This window comes from Phocoena sinus, chromosome 18 (assembly GCF_008692025.1).
Source record: "Phocoena sinus isolate mPhoSin1 chromosome 18, mPhoSin1.pri, whole genome shotgun sequence".
In the NCBI taxonomy this organism is placed as follows: domain Eukaryota; kingdom Metazoa; phylum Chordata; class Mammalia; order Artiodactyla; family Phocoenidae; genus Phocoena; species Phocoena sinus.
In genome coordinates this window covers 48,049,638-48,075,580 of record NC_045780.1, presented here as the reverse complement: position 1 = coordinate 48,075,580, position 25,943 = coordinate 48,049,638, and the positions used below count along the sequence as shown (strand labels likewise).

Below are 25,943 nucleotides of genomic sequence, written 5' to 3'. Positions count from 1 at the left end.
AGGTCCCATTTATTTATTTTTGTTTTTATTTACATTTCACTAGGAGGTGGGTCAAAAAGGATCTTGCTGTGATTTATGTCATAGAATGTTCTGCCTATGTTTTCCTCTAAGAGTTTGATGGTGTCTGGCCTTACATTTACGTCTTTAATCCATTTTGAGTTTATTTTTGTGTATGGTGTTAGGGAGTCTTCTAATTTCATTCTTTTACATGTAGCTGTCCAGTTTTCCCAGCACCACTTATTGAAGAGGCTGTCTTTTCTCCACTGTATATTCTTGCCTACTTTATCAAAGATAAGGTGACCATATGTGAATGGGTTTATCTCTGGGCTTTCTATCCTGTTCCATTGATCTATATTTCTGTTTCTGTGCCAGTACCATAGTCTTGATTACTATAGCTTTGTAGTATAGTCTGAAGTCAGGGAGCCTGATTTCTCCAGCTCTGGTTATCTTTCTCAAGTTTGCTTTGGCCCTTCGGGGTCTTTTGTGTTTCCATACAAATTGTGAAATTTTTTGTTCTACTTCTGTGAAAAATACCATTGGTCGTTTGATAGGGATTGCATTGAATCTGTAGATTGCTTTCAGTAGTAGAGTCATTTTCACAATGTTGATTCTTCCAATCAAAGAACATGGTATATCTCTCCATCTATTTGTATCATCTTTAATTTGTTCATCAGTGTCTTATAATTTTCTGCATACAGGTCTTTTGTCTCCTTAGGTAGGTTTATTCCTAGATATTTTATTCTTTTTGTTGCAATGGTAAATGGGAGTGTTTTCTTAACTCCACTTTCAGATTTTTCATCATTAGTGTAGAGGAATGCAAGAGATTTCTGTGCATTAATTTTGTATCCTGCTACTTTACCTGATTCATTGATTAGCTCTAGTAGTTTTCTGGTATCATCTTTAGGATTCTCTATATATAGTATCATGTCATCTGCAAACAGTGACAGCTTTACTTCTTCTCTTCCGATTTGGATTCCTTTTATTTCTTTTTCTTCTCTGATTTCTGTGGCTAAAACTTCCAAAACTATGTTGAATAATAGTGGTAGCAGTGGTCAACCTTGTCTTTTTCCTGATCTTAGTGGAAATGGTTTCAGTTTTTCACCATTGAGGACGATGTTGGCTGTGGGTTTGTCATATATGGCCTTTATTATGTTGAGGAAAGTTCCCTCTATGCCTACTTTCTGCAGGGTTTTTCTCAGAAATGCGTGTTGAATTTTGTGTAAAGCTTTCTCTGCATCTATTGAGATGATCATATGGTTTTTCTCCTTCCATTTGTTAATATGGTGTTCCACATTGATTAATTTGCGTATATTGAAGAATCCTTGCATTCCTGCAATAAACCCCACTTGATCATAATGTATGATCCTTTGAATGTGCTGTTGGATTCTGTTTGCCAGTATTTTGTTGAGGATTTTTGCATCTATGTTCATCAGTGATATTGGCCTGTAGTTTTCTTTCTTTGTGACATCTCTGGTTTTGGTATCAGGGTGATGGTGGCCTTGTAGAATGAGTTTGGGAGTGTTCCTCCCTCTGCTATATTTTGGAAGAGTTTGAGAAGGATAGGTGTTAGCTCTTCTCTAAATGTTTGATAGAATTCGCCTGTGAAGCCATCTGGTCCTGGGCTTTTGTTTGTTGGAAGATTTTTAATCACAGTTTCAATTTCAGTGCTTGTGATTAGTCTGTTCATAAGTATCCTTTGTTAGTAAAACAAAAATTTAAAGTTTATAAGATTGTTTTGCACTTGATATTCCTCATACAGACTGTACTTTGAAAATTAAGGTTTTATTTGTTAGTGATTTACATATATCTTCATGCTTACTCATGAAATTCATGTACTTGTTTTAAAATTCAGAATTATTTAAATCCACATCTCTTGGGTATAATTAATTAAAATCTAAGCACAAATTTCTTTCCCTATTTTAGTATATTCTGTATGTGAATATATTCTGTATGAGTATAATGTGGATAAAATTAATAAATGACCTTAATGATAATGACATTGGAAGATGTGGTTCTGAGACAGTGTAGTGTGTTTGTGTATACATAAGAATATTGTTCAGTCATAAACGAAGGAGGAAATCCTGCTATTTGTGACAATGTGGATGCAGCTTGGGGGCATTATGTTAAATGAAATAAGTCAGACAGAGAAAGACAAATACTGTGTGATCTTACTTATATGTGGAATTTAGAAAACCGAACTCATAGATGAAGAGAACAGATTGGTGGTTGCCAGAGGTGGTGTGTGTGTGTGTGTGTGTGTGTGTGTGTGTGTGTGTGTGTGTGTGTGTATGCACGCATAGTAGGTGAAGGTGCTTAAAAGGTACAAACTTCCTGTTAGAGGAATAAGTTCTGGGGATGTAATATACAGCATGTTGACTGTGGTTAACAATATTGTATTGTATGTTGGAATGCTGCTAAAACAGTAGATCTTAAACGCTCTTATCAGAAGGAAAAATAATTGTAGCTGTGTGAGGTGATGTTTGTTAACTAAGCTTATTGTGATGATCTTTTTGCGGTATATGTAATACATATATAAAATCATTACCTTGTACACCTAAAACTAATACAGTATTGTATGTCAATTATATCTTAATAAAACTGGGAAAAACATAGAGTTCTGCAAACTCCAAAAGGTAGGTCCTTCAAACGTTAAAGAACAGGAGCTTTTTAAACTTCAAGCTTTATCTGCAGCAGTCAGTATTTCTCACGCCTGCGATTGATATGTAGGCCGCAAAAATCGGAAAGGCTTTATTCCCATCTTGCCCCTAGGTTCTTCATGACCTTTTTTTTTTTTTCTTAGACTCCATATATATGTGTCAGTGTACGGTATTTGCTTTTCTCTTTCTGACTTACTTCACTCTGTATGACAGACTCTAGGTCCATCCATCTCACTACAAATAACTCAATTTCGTTTCTTTTTATGGCTGAGTAATATTCCATTGTATATATGTGTCCCACCTTCTTTATCCATTCATCTGTCAATGGACACCTAGGTTGCTTCCATGTCCTGGCTATTATAAGTAGAGCTGCAATGGACATTTTGGTTCATGACTCTATTTGAACTAGAGAATGGACTTGAGGACAAGGGGAGGGGAAGGGTAAGCTGTGACAAAGTGAGAGAGTGGCACGGACATATATACACTACCAAACGTAAAATAGATAGCTAGTGGGAAGCAGCCGCAGAGCACAGGGAGATCAGCTCCGTGCTTTGTGACCATCTAGAGGGGTGGGATAGGGAGGGTGGGAGAGAGGGAGATGCAAGAGGGAAGAGATATGGGAACATATGTATATGTATAGCTGATTCACTTTGTTGTAAAGCAGAAACTAACACACCATTGTAAAGCAATTATACTCCAATAAAGATGTTAAAAAAAAAGAAAATTAATGACATCCATATGAAATATAAATATATAAACATATTTAAAAACCCAGTTAATTTTTGGAACATCCTAAAAAAGAAAAAAATCGGAAAGGCTGACCAAGTAAACAACAAGGAGAGTGAAGCAGCTGCTGTTCTAGTCAAGCAGAACACGCCCTCACTTTACCTTTAAAAATGTAGTGAAAGCAAGATTAAATGAGCCAACAACACATTCCATAAGCCCTTAGTTTTTAATTTTTATTCACTTGTTGGACAAAGCCTTAAATCATGCTGGTTATTTCAAGTTATACTGATGAAAAAGACCTGGTTACCTGACTTATTTTTATAATGAATTTTATTAGTGTCATATAAACAACGTAATGCCACATTACTCGAGTTAAGATTTCATTCCACCCCTTCATTAGCACTAACAGTAAAAAATGGGAGTAGAAAATTCATGATCTTGTGCCAGGCCCAGATTTCTAAGGTTACTAATGAACTGGAATGGCAAAGCTGGTGTGGACGCTTGTTTTAAGTTTGTCAGTCTAAACCAGGTCTTGTGTGCAGTGGATTCTTTTTAGCTCTATCTATAAACAACATAGTTTGCTTTTTTAAAAAATCATAAAGGAAAAACACCATGGTGTGCCAAAGGCAAACAAACAAAAACCCACCTATCCAGTGTCTACAGAGGAGGAAAAGTTTATATGAGAGCAAAACTCTGTTTGAAAAACTTTTTATATGGGACAGTAGTTCTGTGCCAAAGCTTAGAAAATGAAATTCCCTCGACCTTGCCAAACTATAATTATACCTGTATTATCCTATTTTTGTATTAAATATTTTGTTTCCTTAGATTTATAAATTAGGAGAACTTTGACTAGATCTTAGTTGTTTTGTGTGTGTGAATAAGTTGGCTGAAATTTTTTTACCTCTCATACTAAATATAAGAAAGTAGTGTTCGTTGCTAAATAGATGAAAGCAGTTATTTTACCACTTTAAGATTTTAGGAAAGTTTAAAGAGAAAATGTTACTTTATGTGTTTTTTATCTTCTATAAAAAAAAATAACACTTACTGACTCTATGTTGGTGCCAAAATACAGACATCAAAATGAAATCTATGGCTTTGTAAATAATGATTTATAAGTCTGAGTTATAAAAATTGAATTGTTTCCGTTAATTTGGCCTTCATTTCCAAAACTCCGTCCCCTTAATTTCTGTTTAGTTTTGCTTGGCAATGACTCCTGAACTGTGATTTTTGTTTCGTTGTCTCTAGAGAGCATGTTTAGGAATTAATGACTGTAAATAGGTACATAAAAGAGTTCTAATCTGTCTTGAGCGTTAACATTTTTAGGTGTCAGGCTTGCTTAAAGTAGGGTACATGCTTTATTTTTTAACAGAATAATAATATAACATTAAGTTTACTCTTTGTAAAAGCAGTAGGTCTTTATAGATTTTTTTCTTTAAATAGGTCAAGGTGTAGTTTTCCATTCCATAATAGTTAAAGTAATTGTACTAAGTTTCTGATTCAAGAAAAACACCCATTTAGAACACAGCCAAGAATCTGGAATTTAGAAAAATTATCTTTGGAAGAGCAGCCCTGTTCATGCACCTGTAGGAAAAAAAAAATCCCATAGATCCTTAAAAGCCTATTTATTCTAATTTTGGATACCAGTTTTACCCCATGTTTGTTTTGTTTTCCAGCTCTAAAAGTAGTTTTAAAGCAGCAAATTAGGAAGGGAATGGTTGAGTCATGGCTAGAGGCATCTGGAAGCCACTGAATATGACAGAGGAACCTTCATCACAGGTTGGAAGTAATTCCTCAGAAGGACCAAAGTCCCTACATATACATTTTATAGGAATAATCCTTTATAAACATTTTTCCTAAACTTACAGCATGTGACAAATTTACCATGCTGACTCGTAGGATGAGGCAATAAAGTGAATGTGAATTTCTTTCTGGCCCATTTAACTCTCTCTCAGTCTGGGTCTAATGCCAACCACCTAAGTTGTTGAAAAGTTGAATATTTGTTCATTTGGAGAAGAAATGCGAAGTCCACAAAACATTTCCTGTTCTCAACCATCTGATATTTAATTAGGGTGGCAAGGATATAAATAATGAAAATCAAAAAAGCTATGTGTGAAGTTCCAGGTATGCATTAGTCAATAGGGACCTGAGAGGAGGACTCTTAGCATGTTGGACAGTGAAGAGCCTTCTGTTAGAGAGATGGCCTGAGTTAAGTCTTAAAGGAGACATGGACTTAGCCAGGCAGAGGAGGTGGAGAACCCTGCTCCAGGCAGCAAAATTAGCACTGACAGTCAGTGAGAACCAACGAAACAACCAACGAAACAGGGTTTATTTGAGTAGTACCCTAAGTCTTGAGGAGCTTCTGGTGAAGTGTGTCAGAGCAGGGGTCAGCAAACTCTTTCTGTAAAGGGCCAAATAGTAAATATTTTAGACTGTGCAAATCTTATGGACCATATGATCTGATGCAGTGGCTCCATAGATAGTATGTAAATGAGTGGGCATGGCTGTCTGTGTTCTATGATGACAGTTTCAAAAATTGTCATGTTGGATTGGCCCTAAGGCTCCAGCTTGCCAGACCGCTGGTGTAGAGGTTGTGTAAGCACCACAACCCTCTACTGCTTTGAGTAATTTTCTCGTTGCTTTTGTTAATACCTTCATAAGATTGGTCTGAATGGCATAGTGTAGATAGAATTAAGGAAAACTTTTATATACTTCCCCTTTAAAACTTTTTTTTTTCCTTGTGTTTTAAATATTGTAGTTTTACTGTGTGTTTTAGTATCCGATATTTGCTTTCCATTCTGGAGATTCTAACATTTATTAGCATACTTACATATAGTAATTGCTCAGAGTGTCTCATTACCTTCATATCTTTTGTTCTGTTTTCTTTTTGTTTCTTAAGTTTGTGTCACACTGAAAGTGTCACAGTAGAAGAGTAGCAGAAAACACATTGAATATCCAAGGGTCATAGACATAGGCTTTACAAAGCAATAACATTGGAGCTCGCCCTTGAGGGATAAGTATAATTTTGCCAAGCAGTGAAAAAAAGAAACGATATTTTGGGCATGAGAAATAGCATCAGCAGAAATAAAAAGTCGTGAAAGGCAGTGCAGTACTCAGTGAACATAGTCCAGAACATCAGAAAACCTGGAGGGTATAGATCTATCCTCTGTTTTAAAGTATCTTAATTGACTGTCTTAGTTGTTTGGGTTTTTCCTGCAGCCTGTGGAATGTTCTTGCCCTTCTGCAGGGTCTGTTTTCCCTCTCACAGCCAAAATGATTGCTTTTAAATGTAAATCAGATGGTATCACACCTCTGGTCAAAGACTTTCCTACTCAAAAAATAAAATAAGAACTCCTTGCCATCTCCTAAAAGATCCTCCATGACCTGACTCCTTAATCCCCTGCATGAACTCATTTTCTCCCATGTTTCCTGCTCTACCTCCACGGGCCTCCTTGAGATCTCTCAAGTGTACTCGGCACACAGCTGGCTCATAGATCCTCTGGAGCACTCTTCTCAAGGATGTCTCCCTTATTTTATCCGGGTTTCAGTTCCAATCTCACTTCATCAGACAAGCCTTCTGTGAACACCCAATCTAAGTAGAAGCTTCTTCCATGAAACTCTCTGGCCTCTTATCTTGTCTCTTTCTTGACAGAAAATCTCTTAAAAACGTAACTCTGATGTCACTGTGGAAGTGGGACTGCAAAATAGTTGAAGACCTTGGCTGAGGAATTAGGAGAAAAATGTAACACAGAACAAATTCTGGATATTCCAGGCCAGAAATACTTTTAAGTAATTAATAGAAGTTTTGCACCTTCTTTACCAGTTCTTCATTCCTTTTTTAATTTTGCCTTCTTAGAATAGCTCCCAAAGCATGTAAAAATGAGAAAGTCTATCTTTAGGTGAGAAACATCAAATTTCTAAGGTTAAATTTTATGTCTATGTGGCCTCTATAGGAAAATGTAAAAAGAACTTTCCCTTTTTATTAGCCTCTGTATAATTTTAGGTCATTATTCATATAGAATGTAATTTTCTATTGTGAATAGAATTAGTACATAATTTAATTAAAGTTACTTTGAGTTTATGCTTTTCCAAAACCAGCTATAAAGTCAGTGTTACTCTTATAGTCCATGAAGAGTCTAACATTCATGAGAGATATCCATTAGCACCTTTTCAAATTTGAAGGTCAAGAGAAAATGCCAGTAGAGTTATTACTATATTATCGTGAGGTTCTTTATGACAGCTAAAACACGAAGAAAAGTACAACTAAATTGTATGTAATAAGGATTTATTAGCTAGATACACATCTCTCTGGGATAAAAGTACTCCAGATCCAGGAAAGGATACATCAAAAAACTATTTTATATCAACTGAGCTGTTATATGTTCCATACGAGGCTCCCTGACTTTTTCTGGGGCACAGGATAAGTTGTGAGAGTTCTTTAGGGAGAAGTGAATAAACACAGGAGTATTCGTAGTCATTCCTGGTTAATAGCTTAGCCAACATTTTCCCTCCCCTCCCCTCTCCTCCTCCTTGCCCTGTGGCTTGTGGGATCTTAGTTCCATGACCAGGGATTGAACCCAGGCCCTCAGCCGTGAGAGCGCAGAGTACTAACCACTGGACCACCAGGGAATTCCCAAACTCTTTCCTTTTTTAATCTCTATCTCTATTCACGTATCAAACAGTGAACCATGATAGGGAAATGTTTGAGGGAGAATATGTCAGCAGTGTATCACTGAGCATGAAGTAGTCATTTTTTTCCAATTTTATTGCCTAAATTACATAATTATGCCTAAAGAAAAGTACTCTGGTCATTTTAGTTGTATGCAAATGTTGCTCTGATGGCCTATTTAACTCTCTCAGGTGAGATTCAGTGTGCTGGGTCACCTGGATTTTATATTTGGCATGCACTTTATTCAAAATATGGGACATAACTTAGCATTATAAGAAATTGTATTACTTATGATGGTACAGGTTGTAGTAATAAAACAAATGTCCAAGAGCAATGAAGGAAACAACTTAAAAAAAAACATGATTAATCTAAATGATTTGATGTTTTGTTCTTTTTTTTTTTTTTTTTTTTTTTTATGCGTTACGCGGGCCTCTCACCGCTGTGGCCTCTCCCGCTGCGGAGGACAGGCTCCGGACGCGCAGGCCCAGCGGCCACGGCCCACGGGCCCAGCCGCTCCGCGGCACGCGGGATCCTCCCAGACCGGGGCACGAACCCGCGCCCCCCGCATCGGCAGGCGGACCCCCAACCACTGCACCACCAGGGAAGCCCTGATGTTTTGTTCTTTATAGACAATGATACTTCCAGTAGTATGGAGGAGTAAATACTCTGAAAAGTCATCCTACTGCAAAACAATTAGAGAAGAGAAAAAATAGGGCAGATTTTTCAGGTCCTTCCACCATTCCTAGTTGTTCCCTTCCCAGTCAACACAATGACACACACATACACATGTACACTAAAATATCAAGAGGTCATAATTGGAATTACCCTGGGAACAATGTCAGTATTAGACTAGGGCTGACTGAGATCAAGAAACAAATAGAATTGTTAAAAATAAGAAGTATAATTGACTCAATGGATAAACTACAACGTCAAAACTGAAAAAAAGACAAAGAAATTCATAAAAACAGCAAGAAAAAGATATCGCTTACAAAGGAAATACCAATAGAGACATCCAACTTCTCAGTATCAACAATGGCCGCTAGAAGACAGTGGGATAGTATTTTCAAAATGCTGAGAGAACATGTCAACATAAAGTTGTGTTATCACTCACTATAATTCTGTGAAATAGCTTCTGAAAATATGAGCAAAACTCAGGACATTTTTGAGTGAACAAAAACCAAGAACCTAAAGTAAAGGACTTCCTAAAGTATTCAACTAAATGATTCTGACATATTAATACTTGAGGAAGAAATAGAATGATCCCAAAAGGATGATCTGAAATCTAAAAAGGAATGCTGACCAAAGAAGTTGGTGAGCATTACATAAATTTATACACACATTTTCTTCTTGAGATACTACTACTAATATTTAATTTGTAGGATTTTTATATAATGACAGAACTGAAATGTTGGACTATCATAACATATAAGTTTAGAGAGGATATTGGGAATTAGTTTCCTAAGGTCCTTATGTTATATCTCTGTGACACTGTTAATTATACTTGGTAAAAATTCAAGAGTAACTACTAAAAGAATAGAAGTGCAGTACATAATTTCCAAACCCAATAGAATGGAAAAAAATGTATAAGACAAGAAGCAAACAAAGAAGTATAGGCATCTTTTTTTTTCTATGTGTTTTTTTAACATCAGAAATGATCACAAGTAGGTAAGAAAGGCAGAACAAATGGAAAGCCAAAAGTAAGATGATAAAAATAATGCCACATATCACTAGTTATAATAAATGTAAATGAATGTGATAAGCTGCATTCTGGCCAACCTCCAAGTTTTCCTGTCTGCCCCACCCAAGGGTGCGTGCTAATCCAACCTCCAGAAAAGGACTTGACTAGCTGAAATCTTGATTTTAGCCTGTGAGACCCTGTGCAGAGCACCCAGCTAAAACGTGCTAGATTCTTGACCCACAAAAACTGTGAGATAATAAATTTGTGTTGTTTTGAGCCACTAAGTTTGCAGTAATTTGTTATTCAGCAATAGAACACTAATACATTGAACTAAGCATGAAAGTCAAAAGATGGAGATTGTTAGTTTGATTTTAAAAGTGTAATTATATGTGGTTTACAAGAGAAATGCCTAAACATATAAAGATTAAAAGTAAAGGAATGATGACAAGTTTATCATGGAAATGTATCCATTTTATTTTAGATCATTCAGACTTTACAGAAAATATAATTAGGTAGTGATAGAGTTTCACTACATATATTACATGTTATCAGGATTATATAACAATTATAAACTTGTAGGCAGCTAAAAAAAGTAGCATGAAAATATATAAAGCAAAATTGATTTAAACATAAAAAATGGAAAGTTCTCATACAGAGGGAGATTTTAGTATACCTTTGTCAATTATTTTCATGTCAGAAAAAACTAGTAAAGATAATGATGAATTCTAAAACATAATTCATAAGGTAACTGGAATAGAAAATATAGACCCTTGCATCAATAGTTTAGAAAATAATCATTCTTTCAAAATTTTCAAAACTGTAAAAATGTACCAAAAAAAATGCCATAAAAGCAAGCCTCATCAAAGTTCTGAAATTCCTATCACACAGCCCACATTTTCTGACCACTGCATTTAATTAGGAGTCAATAATGTAAAAAAAATTGAAATTTAACATCTTTATAAATAACTCATGAATCAGGCAAATTATAATGGAAATTTAAAAAATAATTAGAATTATATGATAATGAAAATACTATATATCAAAATTTGTAGGATGCTGTAAAACTGGTACTTATAACCTTAAAAGAGAATAAAGACATATATTAGACAAGAAACTAATTATGGATGTTCGTTTTCTTATGGTTCATATAAATTTTATATTTATTATGCCTACCTATATTAATTGCATTATTTTGCATATTTCAAATATTATAAAAATAAATCTACTGATACAATTCTTTTTTTTAATATTGAGTGGTCTTTCTAATTTGGCAATAATTACTGTGCTCTCTTCTAATAAGTGTTCTTTTGCAGATGATATATGAAAAATTAAGATGACCAGTGTTGAAACAGAGATGACCAGTGCTGTTGAAACAGTGTAGTAAACAACATTTAAGTTGCTCTTAATCATGTTTTTATTTTATATCTCATCATTGGAGTTCCTAATTACAATCTGATATTTAGCAATGGCTAGATATTTGCAACATATTAAGGACAAGGAGCTATCATTCTTAAAATTTCTCTTTAGATAATATTTAATCCAAAGGATAGTGTTTGTAAGTTCTTACTTAAAAGAAAGCTTTCACTGAAAACTTCATTATAAAGAAAATAAAATAATATAATTACTAAGTTGTGACAGTCAATTGTCCCATGTCTCTTAGTTCTGATGACTTGAACGGGTAATGGTTTCACTTGAGGGAGGCTATTGCCAAGTTGGTGGGTGGTGTAATAGGATGTCCTTGTCTGCTTCCCAAGCCTGTACAAGTACTTACTTCACTTTGGTATAAAGTCAGTGCCCTGTGCTAAAGAAAATACAAATTCATTATTGGGCATATTATAATTCAGAATAGACTGACATTGCTGCAGTTACATTTTCCTAAATAACTGAATTTGTCAGTATTGAATTTTATTGTGAAAAGGGCATCATGTCATTTATTTTACATGACATTATGGTTTCTAGTAAGATTGACTGATTTATAATTTATTCTAATTTATTGTAGTGCATAATTGCTTAAACTTATTGAACAGGCATCAAATGTTTCACAGGGGATGTTTCCCCACTTTTCTCTTTCAATAATCTGAATGATTTACCTTCATAGAACTGCCTATTTTCCCCTATAAAAAGCAATATATCTAGTGTCCATTAAAGTCCCAAGGTCAAATATTCAGAGAATTCATAAATAACCTTATCTGAAATCATCAGAGTATGAGAAAAGCTCAGTAATAAAAATTCAGAACTGCTACTTCCTTAATAAGTCGTCCGCAGCTCCAAAGTCTGCACTTGACCTCATCAGAATTCTCCCCAGTGAACAGTCCTCAACCTTGCCTTTTCCACTTCCATAGTAACCTTTCTAACCAAGTTCACTTGTATTCATTTGCATTTTTAATGAATTATTTGCTTCAATGCCTTCTTTTGAGTGGTGTCATATGTTTACTACCCTCATTATAAATTCTGAATGCCTTCTTAATTTAAATGCTATAGTAAAGCTTTTGAAAACATCATCAGTGTGAATTATGTTTAGATATTTTGAAACATATTACTGATATTTCATAACCCTACGTTTTTTTCCTCTGAGAATTATTAAAGAGTATTAAATCTTTTCATTTCCATATTTTTACTTGGAGCAGAAATAAAACACATTCAAGTAAATGTATTATTACAATTTTTAAAATAGTTCACTAAAGAGTTTAGGCTGAGCAAAAGTTTTCAGAAAAATCCACAGAAACAAATACGGACATAGGGAAAGAATAGTAAAGTTGGGTTCTAATAGCTCATTTCCCAGTGCTTTGATCATATCATATACTTTTGTTTGGGAACTTACGATGTAAGTTGATTTTAAGCTGTGTTATATATAAGTTGCATGTTGTTTCTAGAAGTAAAAACATAGCAGTCATACCAAAAGTAAAGTAAAAGAAAATTTGACAAACAATATTTTGAGCATCGTCATCTATTTAAAATTAGGCTAATGGTAAAATGATAGAAATCTCAGACCACATTTAATAAAGCTTTCTTAGGAAGCCTCTCTCCTCAGTGTCTGACAGATGATTCTCTTGGCTCATTTCATGTTCAGGCTTATCCTCCCTTTTATTTATTTTTAGAGGTTAAATCTACTAAAGTGATTTCTCTGATTATTTATGGAAGTTCTTACTTAATAGGGAAGCAGAGACGAGAGCAAACCAGGTCAAATTGATCATTGATTAGGTTGTTTTAACAGGCTATTATCAAATGGCCAAAGCTAATAAAATCACTCATTTAGATCAGTTGCTGAATTCGTTGTAATGTTCTATGGTAAAATTAGGTGATTAGTTTTTCACCTTTGATTTTAATGTGATTCAGCTTATATTTGTTATTACCCATGTGCAAACTTGACATAAACGAAAGTATAAACACACAAACTTGACGTAATGAAAGTCTTGCTTTAGGCTTAAAACCGTGAAAATATGGTAGGTGCAATGGGCAGTTCTCAGTGACCAAAGGAGATTCCAAGAGAGAAATAAGCAAATGGGATAAAGGAAAGCATGTAACAGCACCAGCCTCATTCCATTCATTTATTCAGCAAACATTCCAGATATTGGGCACATATCAGTGAAGGAAGTAAAAATCTCTACTCTCATGAAGGGTCAGTCATTTCTTCTGATTATTTTGGTTCCCACAGCTGAGCCTTGAGACCTCTACTCCTAAAAGCTTGACTCTGTTTTCCTGATTGTTTCAAAAATTTATCAGACAATACTTAACTTCCCTCTTTTCCTCATTCCATTTACCTCTCCCGTACCCACTTATGAGGATATCTTAGCCAAGTGAGATAATCAGAACTATTTAAGAACAGGTAGAACAATGATTGATCAGTCAAAAAGGGTTCTGGCCGTAAAGAACCAACTACTCTACTAATCCAGAGCTTGGCAAGATCTAGCAACGGCTGGTGGCTTCCTAGGTGCTCCCAGAGTTAATCCCCTTTCTTCTAATCAGTGGAGTCTGACTCCCATTCCCTGTTCTGTTTTGGACAGTGGTCCAGGTTCCTGGCAGAGTCCATCTCTCCAGTCCCAGTTCTAGCATGATTGCCTGCCCGCCTTACACCTATCCTCAGGTAAGGACTGAGGAGTCTCAATCCATAAACTGTCTGCAGACACTTGAGTTCAAAATACTGAATGAAACTTCTAGTTTTTCATTTCTATTTTTGTGTTTACATATATCATTATACTGAAAGGGATTTGAAGACCTAAGTGAGAAATTTTGGCCACTAAATGAGTTTATACAGGGTGAAGGTGGGTGATGCTGACATAAGGTGTGTAGATTAAATTTTGAAATGTATTTTAGTGTGACAGACATAAAATCTGGACAAAAAAATGCCATCATTTACTGCACGTAGGACTTGTTAGAATCGTTTCCCTTTCTATAGGGTGCAGGACCTAAGTACGTAGTCTCCCACGCTTAGGGAAATAGCTTACGGGGAGAATTGAAAGTTTCTCTGGGGAATCTTGCTTTGACTCAAGCCCTGATGAAATCCATTCCATAGATTTTTCCTCATTCCCTTTAAAAACTGAACCCTACAAAAATGTAAACTTCCACTGTACCAAATGGGGGATGTATTTTTTAACTGATATAATTAGCCTCTTCAGGCAGATAGAGCAATGAAAAATATAGAATCAGTCTCTCTTTTATTCATTTGACAAATATTTATTGAAAGTAGTCCCACACTGCAAGGACTCAACAGTCTTCTAAGAGGGGCAGATACATGGGCAGATAATTTTAATACAGCATGGTAGGTGGAAAAATAGGTTGGACACAAGAAGAAAGCTCCTAGTGGGACTAGAGTGAGTTTCAGAGAAAGCTTGCTGGAAGAGGGGACATCTGAATTTCATCTTAAAGATGTCTAGAAGTTAGGGAAAAGTTGAGGGTGGAGAAAAAGTGGTTGGGAGAGAATTGTGTACTTCTTTTCAGAGGTAACAGAATGTGTGAAGGGGCCCAGAATTTTCAATAATGTGAGGAAACCCCATGCACTTTGAGACGGAGAGAGTGGAGGGATATGAGAGGTGGGTGTGGGACTATCAAAGGTAATCATTTATGCTGTGTTAAAGAACCTAGAATGCATATGCGTGGTGACAGGTAACTGTGCATTTTACACCTTCCTTTACATTTCTTATCTATATTCATATATTTTTTTCTAATCTCCTAACAGGTTTGCAGACTATAACACAGGAAATGGTAACCACTCTAGGAATTGAGTGGAATTTCAAGCAGCCAGGAATTTAATGTAGAGAATTAGATGTTTATGTAATCCATTGAAGAGAGGGAGGGGTTGAAGGTGGGTTTGCCTCTCTATCATTGATTTCAGGACACACCATCATAGCTGTAAAGCAGAGACTGGGAAGCTCCTGGTATTGCCATTACTGCTATGGACACAAATGCTTCTCACACAAATTATTCAACCCTACAACGTGGAACATTGTTGTCAGCAGCCACCCCAGCCAGAAGATGACCTCCAGCTCACTTCTGACTTCTAATACTTGCATGAGGGCATCTCACTGGCAGAATCTAGAACTTTACTATATAAGAGAGTTCGATGTTCCACCCCTGTGTTTCAGGGAGATATAAGTGAGCAGTAGTAATAGATGATAAGCAAAATCTAATCACATCAAATACAATATTCGGTTTTGTACTTGTTTATAAATATAGTGTGTAAAATGCTGAATATGGTTTTTCCCCGACCCCCTAAAGAATCTACCTTTAGTATGAAGGTGACCAGAAAGGAAATAAAAAGGTTATCAACAAGGGAGTGAAAAGAAGTCTGGAGAAGAAAAGACTCTGGCTAGGATAGTGGGGGAAAAAGTACATTTGACAGACCAAAAGGATGGCAAGGTTTAGAGGGAAACCTTCTTTGTAGCTAATTTTAGGTGGTTTTCAGTGAACATCCCTTCACACTAATTTCTACTTTAACCTTATGTTTTTCTCTACTGAGACCTTCTCAGAGCTCTGAAGGCAAATGTTCTGACGTTATGCATTTCATAAAGCTGAATGATCATATAGGCATGAGGACAAAGGATCACTTTAAGAGTGTGTTTAAGACCACTGATCTACACACACACACACACACACACACACACACACACACACACACACACTTCTAGCTACCTTTAAGTACTTTTAAGAATATCTTTCCTCTATACCAGAATAAAAAGCAAGCTGTGGACTTCAAAATGGGAAATATTTGAAAAGTGATGACTGTAGAATGGAACCAAATTTGTGTTGACATGTGTTTTACAATGTTATTATAAAATCAATGATATAATGTGTAAATTGTTTAACTCGTATAAGTGAAATATTATCGGAGTGTAGTGTTAGGACATCTGGTAAATCTCTGACTTGCTACAGTTATAGGAAAAGGAAGCAATGAGGTGAAACTGATGATGCTCTGATTAGGTTCTGAATAAAAAGGGATGTCAAAAAGATGGCAACCTGGGGAGAATGGAAATTTATATTGAATTTTGTAAACGTTGGAAAAGAAATACTGGACATGGTAGTGGGGGGAGAACGTAGGAAAGCTGGAGTTTTAGGGTGCTGCAAACAGCAAAAAAGTTACTCCGGTTCAAAATAAATGAGAAGTTCTATGACTCATAGAGTAATCAGTATGGCTCTACTAGGAGCTTTTTTATTTCAGTTATAAAAGATAAGTTAGTCAGGGACAGGGAAGAGATAGAACTGTTCAATACGTGTTCCATCAAAGAAGAACTCTCTAACTTTTAGAAAGGGAGGGACCAGTTTTCTTCAGAGGTAATTGAAGTCTTCAATGGAAGATAAATTGTTAAGAGACTGTCTGCTTTGTCATGAAGTCCATTCCTTCATTTAATGACTGTTAATGAGTACCTGTAAGGACAAGGTGCCAGGAGCTATGTTAAGTGCTGAATACATTACATATATGTATACTGATAAATCTTACCTATGTAATTGCAGGATGATTATGGAAAATCTAAGAAAAGTGGAGGAGAAATTGGACAGAGGATTGGACAGATATTTCTTTTATAATTTTCAAAATGTAAAATTAAACTCTGGAAAGGTGTACTGCTATATTTGTTGAAATTGTATTATTAAACACATAGTTTAGGTTGGTGTTTAGAAAGAATATTGATATCCATATAAACTTAAATGGATTTCCTGAGAAATCACATCAAATGTTATTTTTCACATTTTTGACATTGGAAAAATGCCATCAGTGTAGTTGGGTTTGATTTCAGCAAGGCATTCTCTTTTTCTTATAATTGTTTTTCATGGACATGTGCAGAAAAAATACTCTGAATGCTAGTGTATCAAGGTAACAAGTTTATTCTTCAGACAATTCACACGTAATGTTTTATGGATTATTGTTGACCTGTAGTGAGGTCTAGTCTAAGGACTTGGCTCTTTCATTTATTTTTCTAGGTATGTTTCTTCTTTTAAATTTGATATATAACATACATACAGAAAAGTTCACAAATTACAAGTGTGCTGTTTGTGAAATTTTCACAAAATGACACAGACACGTAACTACCACCCAGATCAAAAAAGAGGAATTTATGTGTCCCATTGATGTTGCATCACAGCCACTACCCAATTTCAAAATAATGACTATCTTGGCTTCTAAAGCTATAGCTTAGTTTTGCCTGTTCTTGAATTTTGTTAGGTTTTGATCACAAGTTTGCCAACCTCATAATATTTAAAATGTGTTCCTTTTTTTTAATTCTGGAAGATTTTGCATATGATTTGGGTTATTTTTAAATTATTTCATCATAATATGTTTGAAATAATTCATGAAGCAAAATCTGGGCCTAGAGTTTTTAAGTCAGAAGGTTAAATCAATTTCTGAAATAGAAATAAGATACTTTGATTTTCCTTTTTTTTTTTTTTTTGCGGTACGCAGGCCTCTCACTGTTGTGGCCTCTCCCATTGCGGAGCACAGGCTCCAGCCGCGCAGGCTCAGCGGCCATGGCTCATGGGCCCAGCCTCTACGCGGCATGTGGGATCTTCCCGCACCGGAGCACGAACCCGCGTCTCCTGCATCGGCAGGCGGACTCTCACCCACTGCGCCACCAGGGAAGCCCTGATTTTCCTTTTTTTTTGGTGTCAGTTTTGGTAAATTGTACTTATTAAACAATTTCTCTATTTTATCAGAATTTTAAAATCTGTTAGCATAAATCTATCCTTAACATTCTCTTATGTTTTTAATTGAGACATCCCCATTTCTTAATCCTGATATTGGTAATGACTGCCTTTTCTCTCTTTTTTTCTTTAACAGTTTTACTGTGAGTTTATTAGTTTATGGGTCTATTGAAATAACAGGTTTCAGGTTTTGTTTAGGTTCTCTGTTGTGCATTTGTTTTCTATTTAATTAATTCTAGTATACTAAATGTTTTCTTCCTATCCTTTATTTAAGATAAATTTGCTTTCTTTTTCTAACTTCTTTAGATAGATATTTAAATCATTGATTATCAACCTTTCTTCTTTTGTAATTATGTTTTAGCATAAGTTTTCATCTAATCACACCTTTAGCTATATGCCACAGATTTCACATATCATATTTGAATCAAATTATTTTCTTTTTATTGTGATAGTTTTTCAACCCACAGGCTGACTTTAAGGTGTACTGCTTAATTTCTTAGTGTTTTGGAATTTTCTAGGTATCTTTTTGTAATTGATACCTAGCCTAATTCTGCTATGGTCAGAGAACATATGCTGAATAATTTTAACTCTTTGGATTTATTAAGACTTAGTTTACAGCTTGCCCTGTGGTCAAATTCTGGTAAAAGTTTCAGAGTACTTGAAAAGCACTGTTTATTGGGGAGATACCAGGTATATTGTAAACAGATCAACTAAGGTAGTTTTTTTAATTGTGTTGGTTTTTTTTTTTTCATCTTCTATACTTTTAGCTCCCTGTTTATGAGCTATTAAGAGAGGTGTGCTAAGATCTCACACTATAATTATGGATTTGTCTATTTCTCATTTTTAGCCCTTTATGTTTTTAAGGCTGTTTTCAGATGGTTATAAATTGAGAACAATTATATGTATTCCTGTTTGTGAGGTCATTTTGTCAAAATGAAATGTCCCTCTTATAGTAATTATTTGAGTTTACAGTATACTTTTTCTGGTATTCATATAGCTATGTGAGTCTGTTTTCATTCTTTCAGTTTCAACTCCTATATTCTTATATTCAAGATTTGTCAGTTTTAAGGTATTAACAAAATCTAAAATATTAAAAGATTTTAAAGCCATAAAAAATTAGTCTACTTAATTGCAGAATGTAGATCTTTTACATCTTTTACATGTTTTTTGTTACCTTTGTTCTGTTACCTTTCCATTTCATCTTGGGGAATTATTTACAATCTGATATAGTTTGTGTGTATTTGTAGGAAAAGTGTAAATCAGTGTTTTCTCTTAAGACCCCTCCCCCTTTTCATATGGTATTGCTTAGGTTCTATCTCATCTACTGACCAGGGAAAGTATCAAAAATGTTCCAGCATATTAAAATTCAAATCTAATAATTTAATCTAGCTAACCAGCAAAGTATAATGAAAGAAATCAATTCCTAATTGAAATAAGGGGAAAAGGATAATGCCATCTACATGTCACCTTTTTGCAAATCAGGATATCTGCCATATCCTTTACACAATTAAGGAGTCATCATATAAGCTGGAATTACTGTTTAGAGTTGCACTAGCAAGAAATTATCCAGCACCATTTTATGCAAACCAAGGGAAGGATTTTTTTGTTCTTCAATTATCTTAACCTATAACTCTGTGATATGCAACACAACTTTAATGAAAAAATGTAGAATTGATATTATCAGTATCATTTAATCCAGTTTCACAATCTCTTATCTGTTAAAAGTTAGGAAAATTTAACATTAAAAAAAAAAACTCCTTTAGGGCTTCCCTGGTGGTGCAGTGGTTAAGAATCTGCCTGCCATTGCAGGAGACACGGGTTCAAGCCCTGGTCCGCGAAGATCTCTTGTGCTGCGGAGCAACTAAGCCCATGTGCCACAGCTACTGAGCCTGTGTGCCTAGAGCCCATGCTCCGCAACAAGAGAAGCCACCGCGATGAGAAGCCCACGCACCACAATGAAGAGTAGACCCCGCTCACCACAGCTAGAGAAAGCCCATGTGCAACGATGAAGACCCAATGCAGCCAAAAATAAATAAATTAAATAAATAAATTTTTTAAAAAATTAAAAAAAAACTCATTTAGAATTAAAATCTGGACCTAACCAATGTGCAGATGTTTATAGTCCTTATTTCTAATTCGATGTAAATGCTCTTTTGTTTTACTGCCAAAATATTAATATGTCTGAGAACGCAGTTCCACTCCGAACCCTCTTGGCGATGTGCTATTACCTTCCTAAAATCCTCAAAGTTTTAACGTATATGGCCCCAAGCGTTGAAAACAAGAAATTGTGTGTTTCTAGTATTTTCCATGTGGCTTTGGTAGTTATATCATAAATATGTCCAGTTGTCTTCTGCAGAAGGTAATGAACAAATTTCAACATTTGACCCTATAGTGTGCTAATATAATTTATTGAATAATCAAGGCAGTGTCATTTTATGGAAGCTAAACTGTTACAGACTATCAGATATAGTCATCTCTAGCTTTAGCACTAGAGTAAAATAGATAAAAATAATAGCTACAGCAAGAAATACAACCACAATTTTAATTGAGTACTTTGTGTCAGGCAGTATACCTTCAATAATTTAATCTTCAGAACTCCTTTCAAATGTAGGTAGAAATATTAGCACCATTCGTAAGTGAGGAACTGCAGTTTAGCAGATAAGCAACTTGCTTTGTGGTCACAGAACTGGGGCAGAGCCAGGGCACAAACCTAAGTCTATTAGTGTTTATAGCCCATGCCCTTTACACCTCTGCTATAGTGTTATAATATATCCTTTTTAATTAATCATTATAAGACATTTAATAAATATGAAATGCAATTTCACAACCAACTCTTGATTATCTTCATGTCAATTACCTATGGGAAAAACATGCTAATAGCAAATCAAGTTCCTTTTGTCATCCAGCATGTATCTGGGATCCTCCCTTCTGCTGACAGTTGGCTTGTGCTCAAGAAATACAAATGAATTTTAATATGAGCCTGAGAAAAAGAATATAATTATGGTGGTAAATCTGCTAGAATCATATAATGAATTTAAAACCCAACATAAATGCTTTTTGGATTATCTGTCATTTGGGATTACTTATACTGCGATCCCTTATAAGACGGTAGATAATTGAACATTGGCCATTTTACTGCAGCTGAAGGTACTGATGCTAAGGAGAAAATGAACTATGTAAATGTGAGTTTGCTTATTTATTTAATAATGTGCTTGAGATTTCATCACAGGAATCATTTAAAGCCAGAAACACAGAGTAACTTTATCTCATGGGAATTAAAGTTCTATTATTTAAATCAAAGAAGTGATTAATATGCCTGATTCTTTTCTTTTTCTTATATATTCAGTAATGCATAATTGAATAATGTACAGGTGTTTTCTTAGAGATATAAGGAAACCAATGAAGGAAAAACAATTCTGTTAATACATGTTTGTGAAGTCCATGAAAGCTTTAAAAACCTTTTTAGCCCCTTCTTTATGAAACATAGTCACCTTTAAATTGCATGAAATTAAAGGAAAATGTTCTATGGCACTGATACAGTGATTTCAGTCTTTCCTGATCCGCTGGAGGCATACAGTATAGAATCAGACATGGAGATCAGTGTTACATTACAGTCGAGGCAATGGGTTTTGTTGTCAGGGATCACTCAAAATTGTGTCTTGACATTGCCACTTACCACTGTAGAGCCACTGGCACATTTCTTAACCTCTCCAAGTCTCTATTTTGTATCTGTGAAGTGTGATTGGCAGTAGTTTCCTATATTGGGATGTGAGGATTAAATGGATATATCACAATGTGTACACATGTCGGTAAGTGTTAGATACATGCCATTTCACCTTTAAGTGTGGTGAAGATGATTCAGGTTTGAGGCCTAGACAGGGTAGCCATCCTTTGGCTGATACCAAAAGCCTCAGTAGAAAGGCAGATGCTTAATGGAGCTCAGATCATCAACCGTACTTGTTACTTCAGCTCTCTGACTCAACCCCAGTCCCCCTTGACTTTTACACAAAACAAATATATCTGCCTTCTTCTATTTTTGCACCTAAGCACAGATATGAGAGGTAAACAGTCAATACTTATAAAATCAAGGCAAGTGAACACACACACACACACACACACACACACACACACACACACACGTAACCCTCCTGTAATTTTTAAGTGTACCGTATGGTAAAAGTCACAAGAATGTATGCATGTTAACTAACATTCATATTAATATATAAACCATACCCAGTTCTAACTAGCATTCATATTAATATATAAACCATACCTAGTTGCCCACAGAGATGCATCTACTGATGTTTTAACTGTATAGATGGATTTACCCGATTAATACATATGGAGAAAGTTGAGGAGGGAAAAATGAGAGGAAAATAATATAAATTATTTTTTAAAAGGAAAAAATAGGACGGTAGAGGGGAAAAGATAGAAGGAAAGGGATGGTAGCTCAGTGCATGGTTTCTCAACCTCAGCCCTATTGATCTTTTGTCTTTGTTGTAGAGAAGGGCCTGTCACCCTTGCCTTCAGTCGTGATAATCAAAAATGTCTTCGGACATTCAGTGCTGTGTCCCCTGGGGGAACAATTACCCAGGCTGAGAACTGCGCCCTTAGCTGTAAGAAAGAATGTCAGATATGCAGATGAAACTGTTCTTTTGTGAGAGGAATTAATAAAATGGCAATCAATTAAATTCTTTTTAAAGGAAGGAATGGGCAGATGGAAACTTACAATGCTAAGTTTCATATGTTACAGTTAAGTTAATAAGTATATTTACTGTTTGTTAAGTTTCATAGATTTATTGAATTTTAGAATTAGTAAGGGCTTCAGAGAACAACTGGGGCTTGTTCCAGGGACTCTGAAAGGTGTTGGGTGACAAGAGTGTAATAAAAGTGGTGTGGGCTCACAGCCTGGTTAGAGAAAAGACACATGAGCCTGGAGTGCTTTGGAAGCATAGAAGAGTGGTGTCTCATCAGGACAGGTAGAATCTCGTAAAGGTCGAGGTGGTAACAGACACGTGACTGTGCAAAAGCGTAATCGAAGTCACTTTCAGTTAGAAATTAAAGGAAGAGAGATGGTGAGTAAGCTACCTGCCTAAAATAGAACCTCTCCTAAAACTCAGGCAAGCACTCGTTTTACAAAACCGTGTTGCCTCTCGCTTAGTGTTCCGTTTACCAGATTTACACTTTATTACGCTACTTTTATCGAGGAACATGCATCATTGGCCAAAAATGAAGCATTTTTTTTCATTTCTGAGTGTCTGGTTTACAAGAAAAGGAACAGAAGAAGTTAAATAGATGGTGAGCTGGTTGTTTTTTCACTTACATTTCTAAGGTGTTGCTTACAAATCCAATTAGGCTTTGGTTTTTCCCCCCATCTTTTCTCATTTCTTTCAAACTTACATCACATACAGTTTGGCCAGAGCACCAAATGCAGGATGCTGTTAGTAAGAATGATGATTCTAGTTATGGTTATCCTAAAACTTAATGTGAAAACAAATTGGAAATAAACATGAAATAGACGTTATAATGTGGGTTACTGATACCTGCCTCCTGCCCTTAAATTTGCTGTGTGCTAGGTATGTTGGGAAAGTGAGTTGGTGCCCACCAGACAGCTATCCAAGCAGCGCTCATTTTTATACTCTCTTCAGTTTAATATTGCCAGGTACTAATTTCACATGAACTGCAAGAAAACATTTCTCAAAGGCACAGGTTCTCACTCTTTTTCCGTCTTTCAGGGCTGATAAGGGCCGCATGGGGGTAAGTTCAGTCTTAGGAATCACTCTTAGGTTTAGATCACAGATCCATATTACATTGTGGCCCTGGACAGTTCTTTCAAATCCTGGGAGATGATATTTCTTTCTTTATAAAACTGGAGGAGAAAATTCTACCAGATAATGTTGTCGTAAATATTAAGTATATTTACTTTTTCTGTATTTTAAAAATCAATCATTGTTATTCAATTAATTAGTATTGAATTAACTAATTTATGATTGCAAGTTCTCTGTAATACTTAATTTGAATGTTTACTTGTTGATTTAAAGAGCACAATTTTGTTTCCTCAAATTCATTTAAAATGTCCTCCATTCTTTATAGCACAAGGTTGAATGAAACATTCCCCATTGTTCATACCATTTCATGTTTTCTGAATGCAGTTCACTAGAAAAGTGGTGAAACTATCATTAAAGCTCTGGGGGACGGGGGTGGGGTAAGAGTTGCTTCTATCATGGTCAAGATTAAAATCCTTTTGCAGTATCCTCAGATTTTGGGTGAAAGCTTTTCATCAGAAACATACAAAGCTTTGTAGTACCCATACATTGTTATATAATTGTTGACATCAGCTTCTCAAGTATGAGAATGTTTTCCTAGTAAACTGTTGCGGAAGCTTGAGGTTTCCAGAAGAATTCATAGTTTTAACCCACTAGGGTTACTACAATTGAATACTTTTAGTTACCAGTTACATTTAACTTTTTTCTTAGTTTAATTGCAAGATATATAGGTAGATACGTTAATTTATGTAGAATAACCATGCCAACAATCTATGACTGATAGTAGTAACACCCTTGGCAAATTGAGATTTTAAGAGAATTTGCTGTTTTCTTCTAATAGCAGTATATTATAGTGATTTGCTTCTAATAACATTACGGTTCACTAGAATCTTGGAAAAGCCAGACTGAAAATTATAAAGCACCTCCATTCACTTTCTAGGTTTTCTTTCTTTAAAATATATTTTGTACACTACTCATTTTTATCTTTCTGAAAATGTAACTTGTTTCTTTTTGTTTTAAAAGTAGTGGGACTTCCCTGGCGTTCCAGTGGTTAAGACTTCGCCTTCCAATGCAGGTGGTGCAGGTTCGATCCCTGGTCAGGGAGCTAAGATCCCATATGCCTCGCGGCCAAAAAAACCAAAACATAAAACAAAAGTGATATTGTGACAAATTCAGTAAAGACTTTAAAAATGTTCCACATCAAAAAAATCTTTAAAAAAAAGAAAAAGTAGTAGATTCACTGTAGAAAATATGGAAAACAGGAAAGAAGTAAAAAAGGAAACATGTCACCCAGAAATTCACCAAATGGAGAAGTTATTATTACCATTCTGGAGTATTTTTTCTAACCTTTTTTTATTATTTTCATGAATAAAAATATTTTGGTGGAACAAAGTTAAACTCATTTATTATAGGCAGTTTTATATCCTAACGTTTTTAAACTTAACATTACATAGATAATAGTTCCCCATGCCACTGAGTATTGGTTCTCAAACTTGGCTGATCATTGTAGTCTCATGTGATGCTTTTTAAACTATTGGCGCCTACACCACATCCCAGACCTATTTCATCTCTGGCCTGTGTACCTTTAAAATGTTCCATGTATGATTCTGGTTCATAGTTAGGGTTAAAATCATTGTTCCAAATTTTATTTTGTTTTTATGACCACTTTGTTGTTTCTAACTTTTATTCCTGTAGTGTATACATCTTTGTCAAAATCCCAAATTGCCCTTTATGTCTAAAGGCAAGTCCCTGCGTTAAGTTATGCCCTGTATCCCAGAAGGAAAGTTTTATAACCAACTTGAATATATAAACTTGTAGATAATTTAACTTTAATAGTTATAATATTTTAATATACTAATTAGTTGCAAAACAAATTCAAAATCACATTTTATGTAAAATGTACTTATTTGCATAAAATTGAAATGGTTGATACATATGTCATCTCCCTAACAGAATGACCATCTTTTGAAAGCTTCTTCACAGTGCCAACGCTTAAAATTATGAGGTCATTTCACAGGAATCATGACTAAATCTGTGTTAACATTCCTTGACTTTTTTTTTTTTTTTTTTAAGCATATTCTCTTTGGTGATTTCTAAAAGTCAACACTGGTGTTGATTGAGAATTTGCTTTTCAAAAGAGCATTTTGTTTTTCAAAATAGAATGATTTGAGTAGACGTATATACATATATATGGAGAGGGGAGAGAGGGAAGAAGAGAGAGAGGGAGATGGAAGTGCCCTAGATTCTTTTTTTTAAAAAATTTTATTGGAGTATAGTTGACTTATAATGTCGTGGAAGTTTCAGCTGTACAGCATAGTAAT

General features: G+C 35.2%; 1 protein-coding gene across 7 annotated transcripts in view; it reads left to right on the top strand.

Moving 5' to 3' along the window:
- KLF12 (Kruppel like factor 12) overlaps positions 1–25,943 on the top strand; it is a 443,387-nt gene that overhangs the window by 258,766 nt on the left and 158,678 nt on the right. Inside the window, exon 1 of one of the 7 annotated variants that reach the window (XM_032610844.1) lies at positions 13,737–13,811. The exons of the other annotated variants lie outside the window; for them this stretch is intronic. Coding sequence (XP_032466735.1) covers positions 13,779–13,811 — 33 coding nt within the window. The 5' untranslated portion in view covers positions 13,737–13,778. Of the gene's footprint in view, positions 1–13,736; positions 13,812–25,943 lie in introns of those variants that run through there. 7 annotated transcript variants of the gene reach the window in all.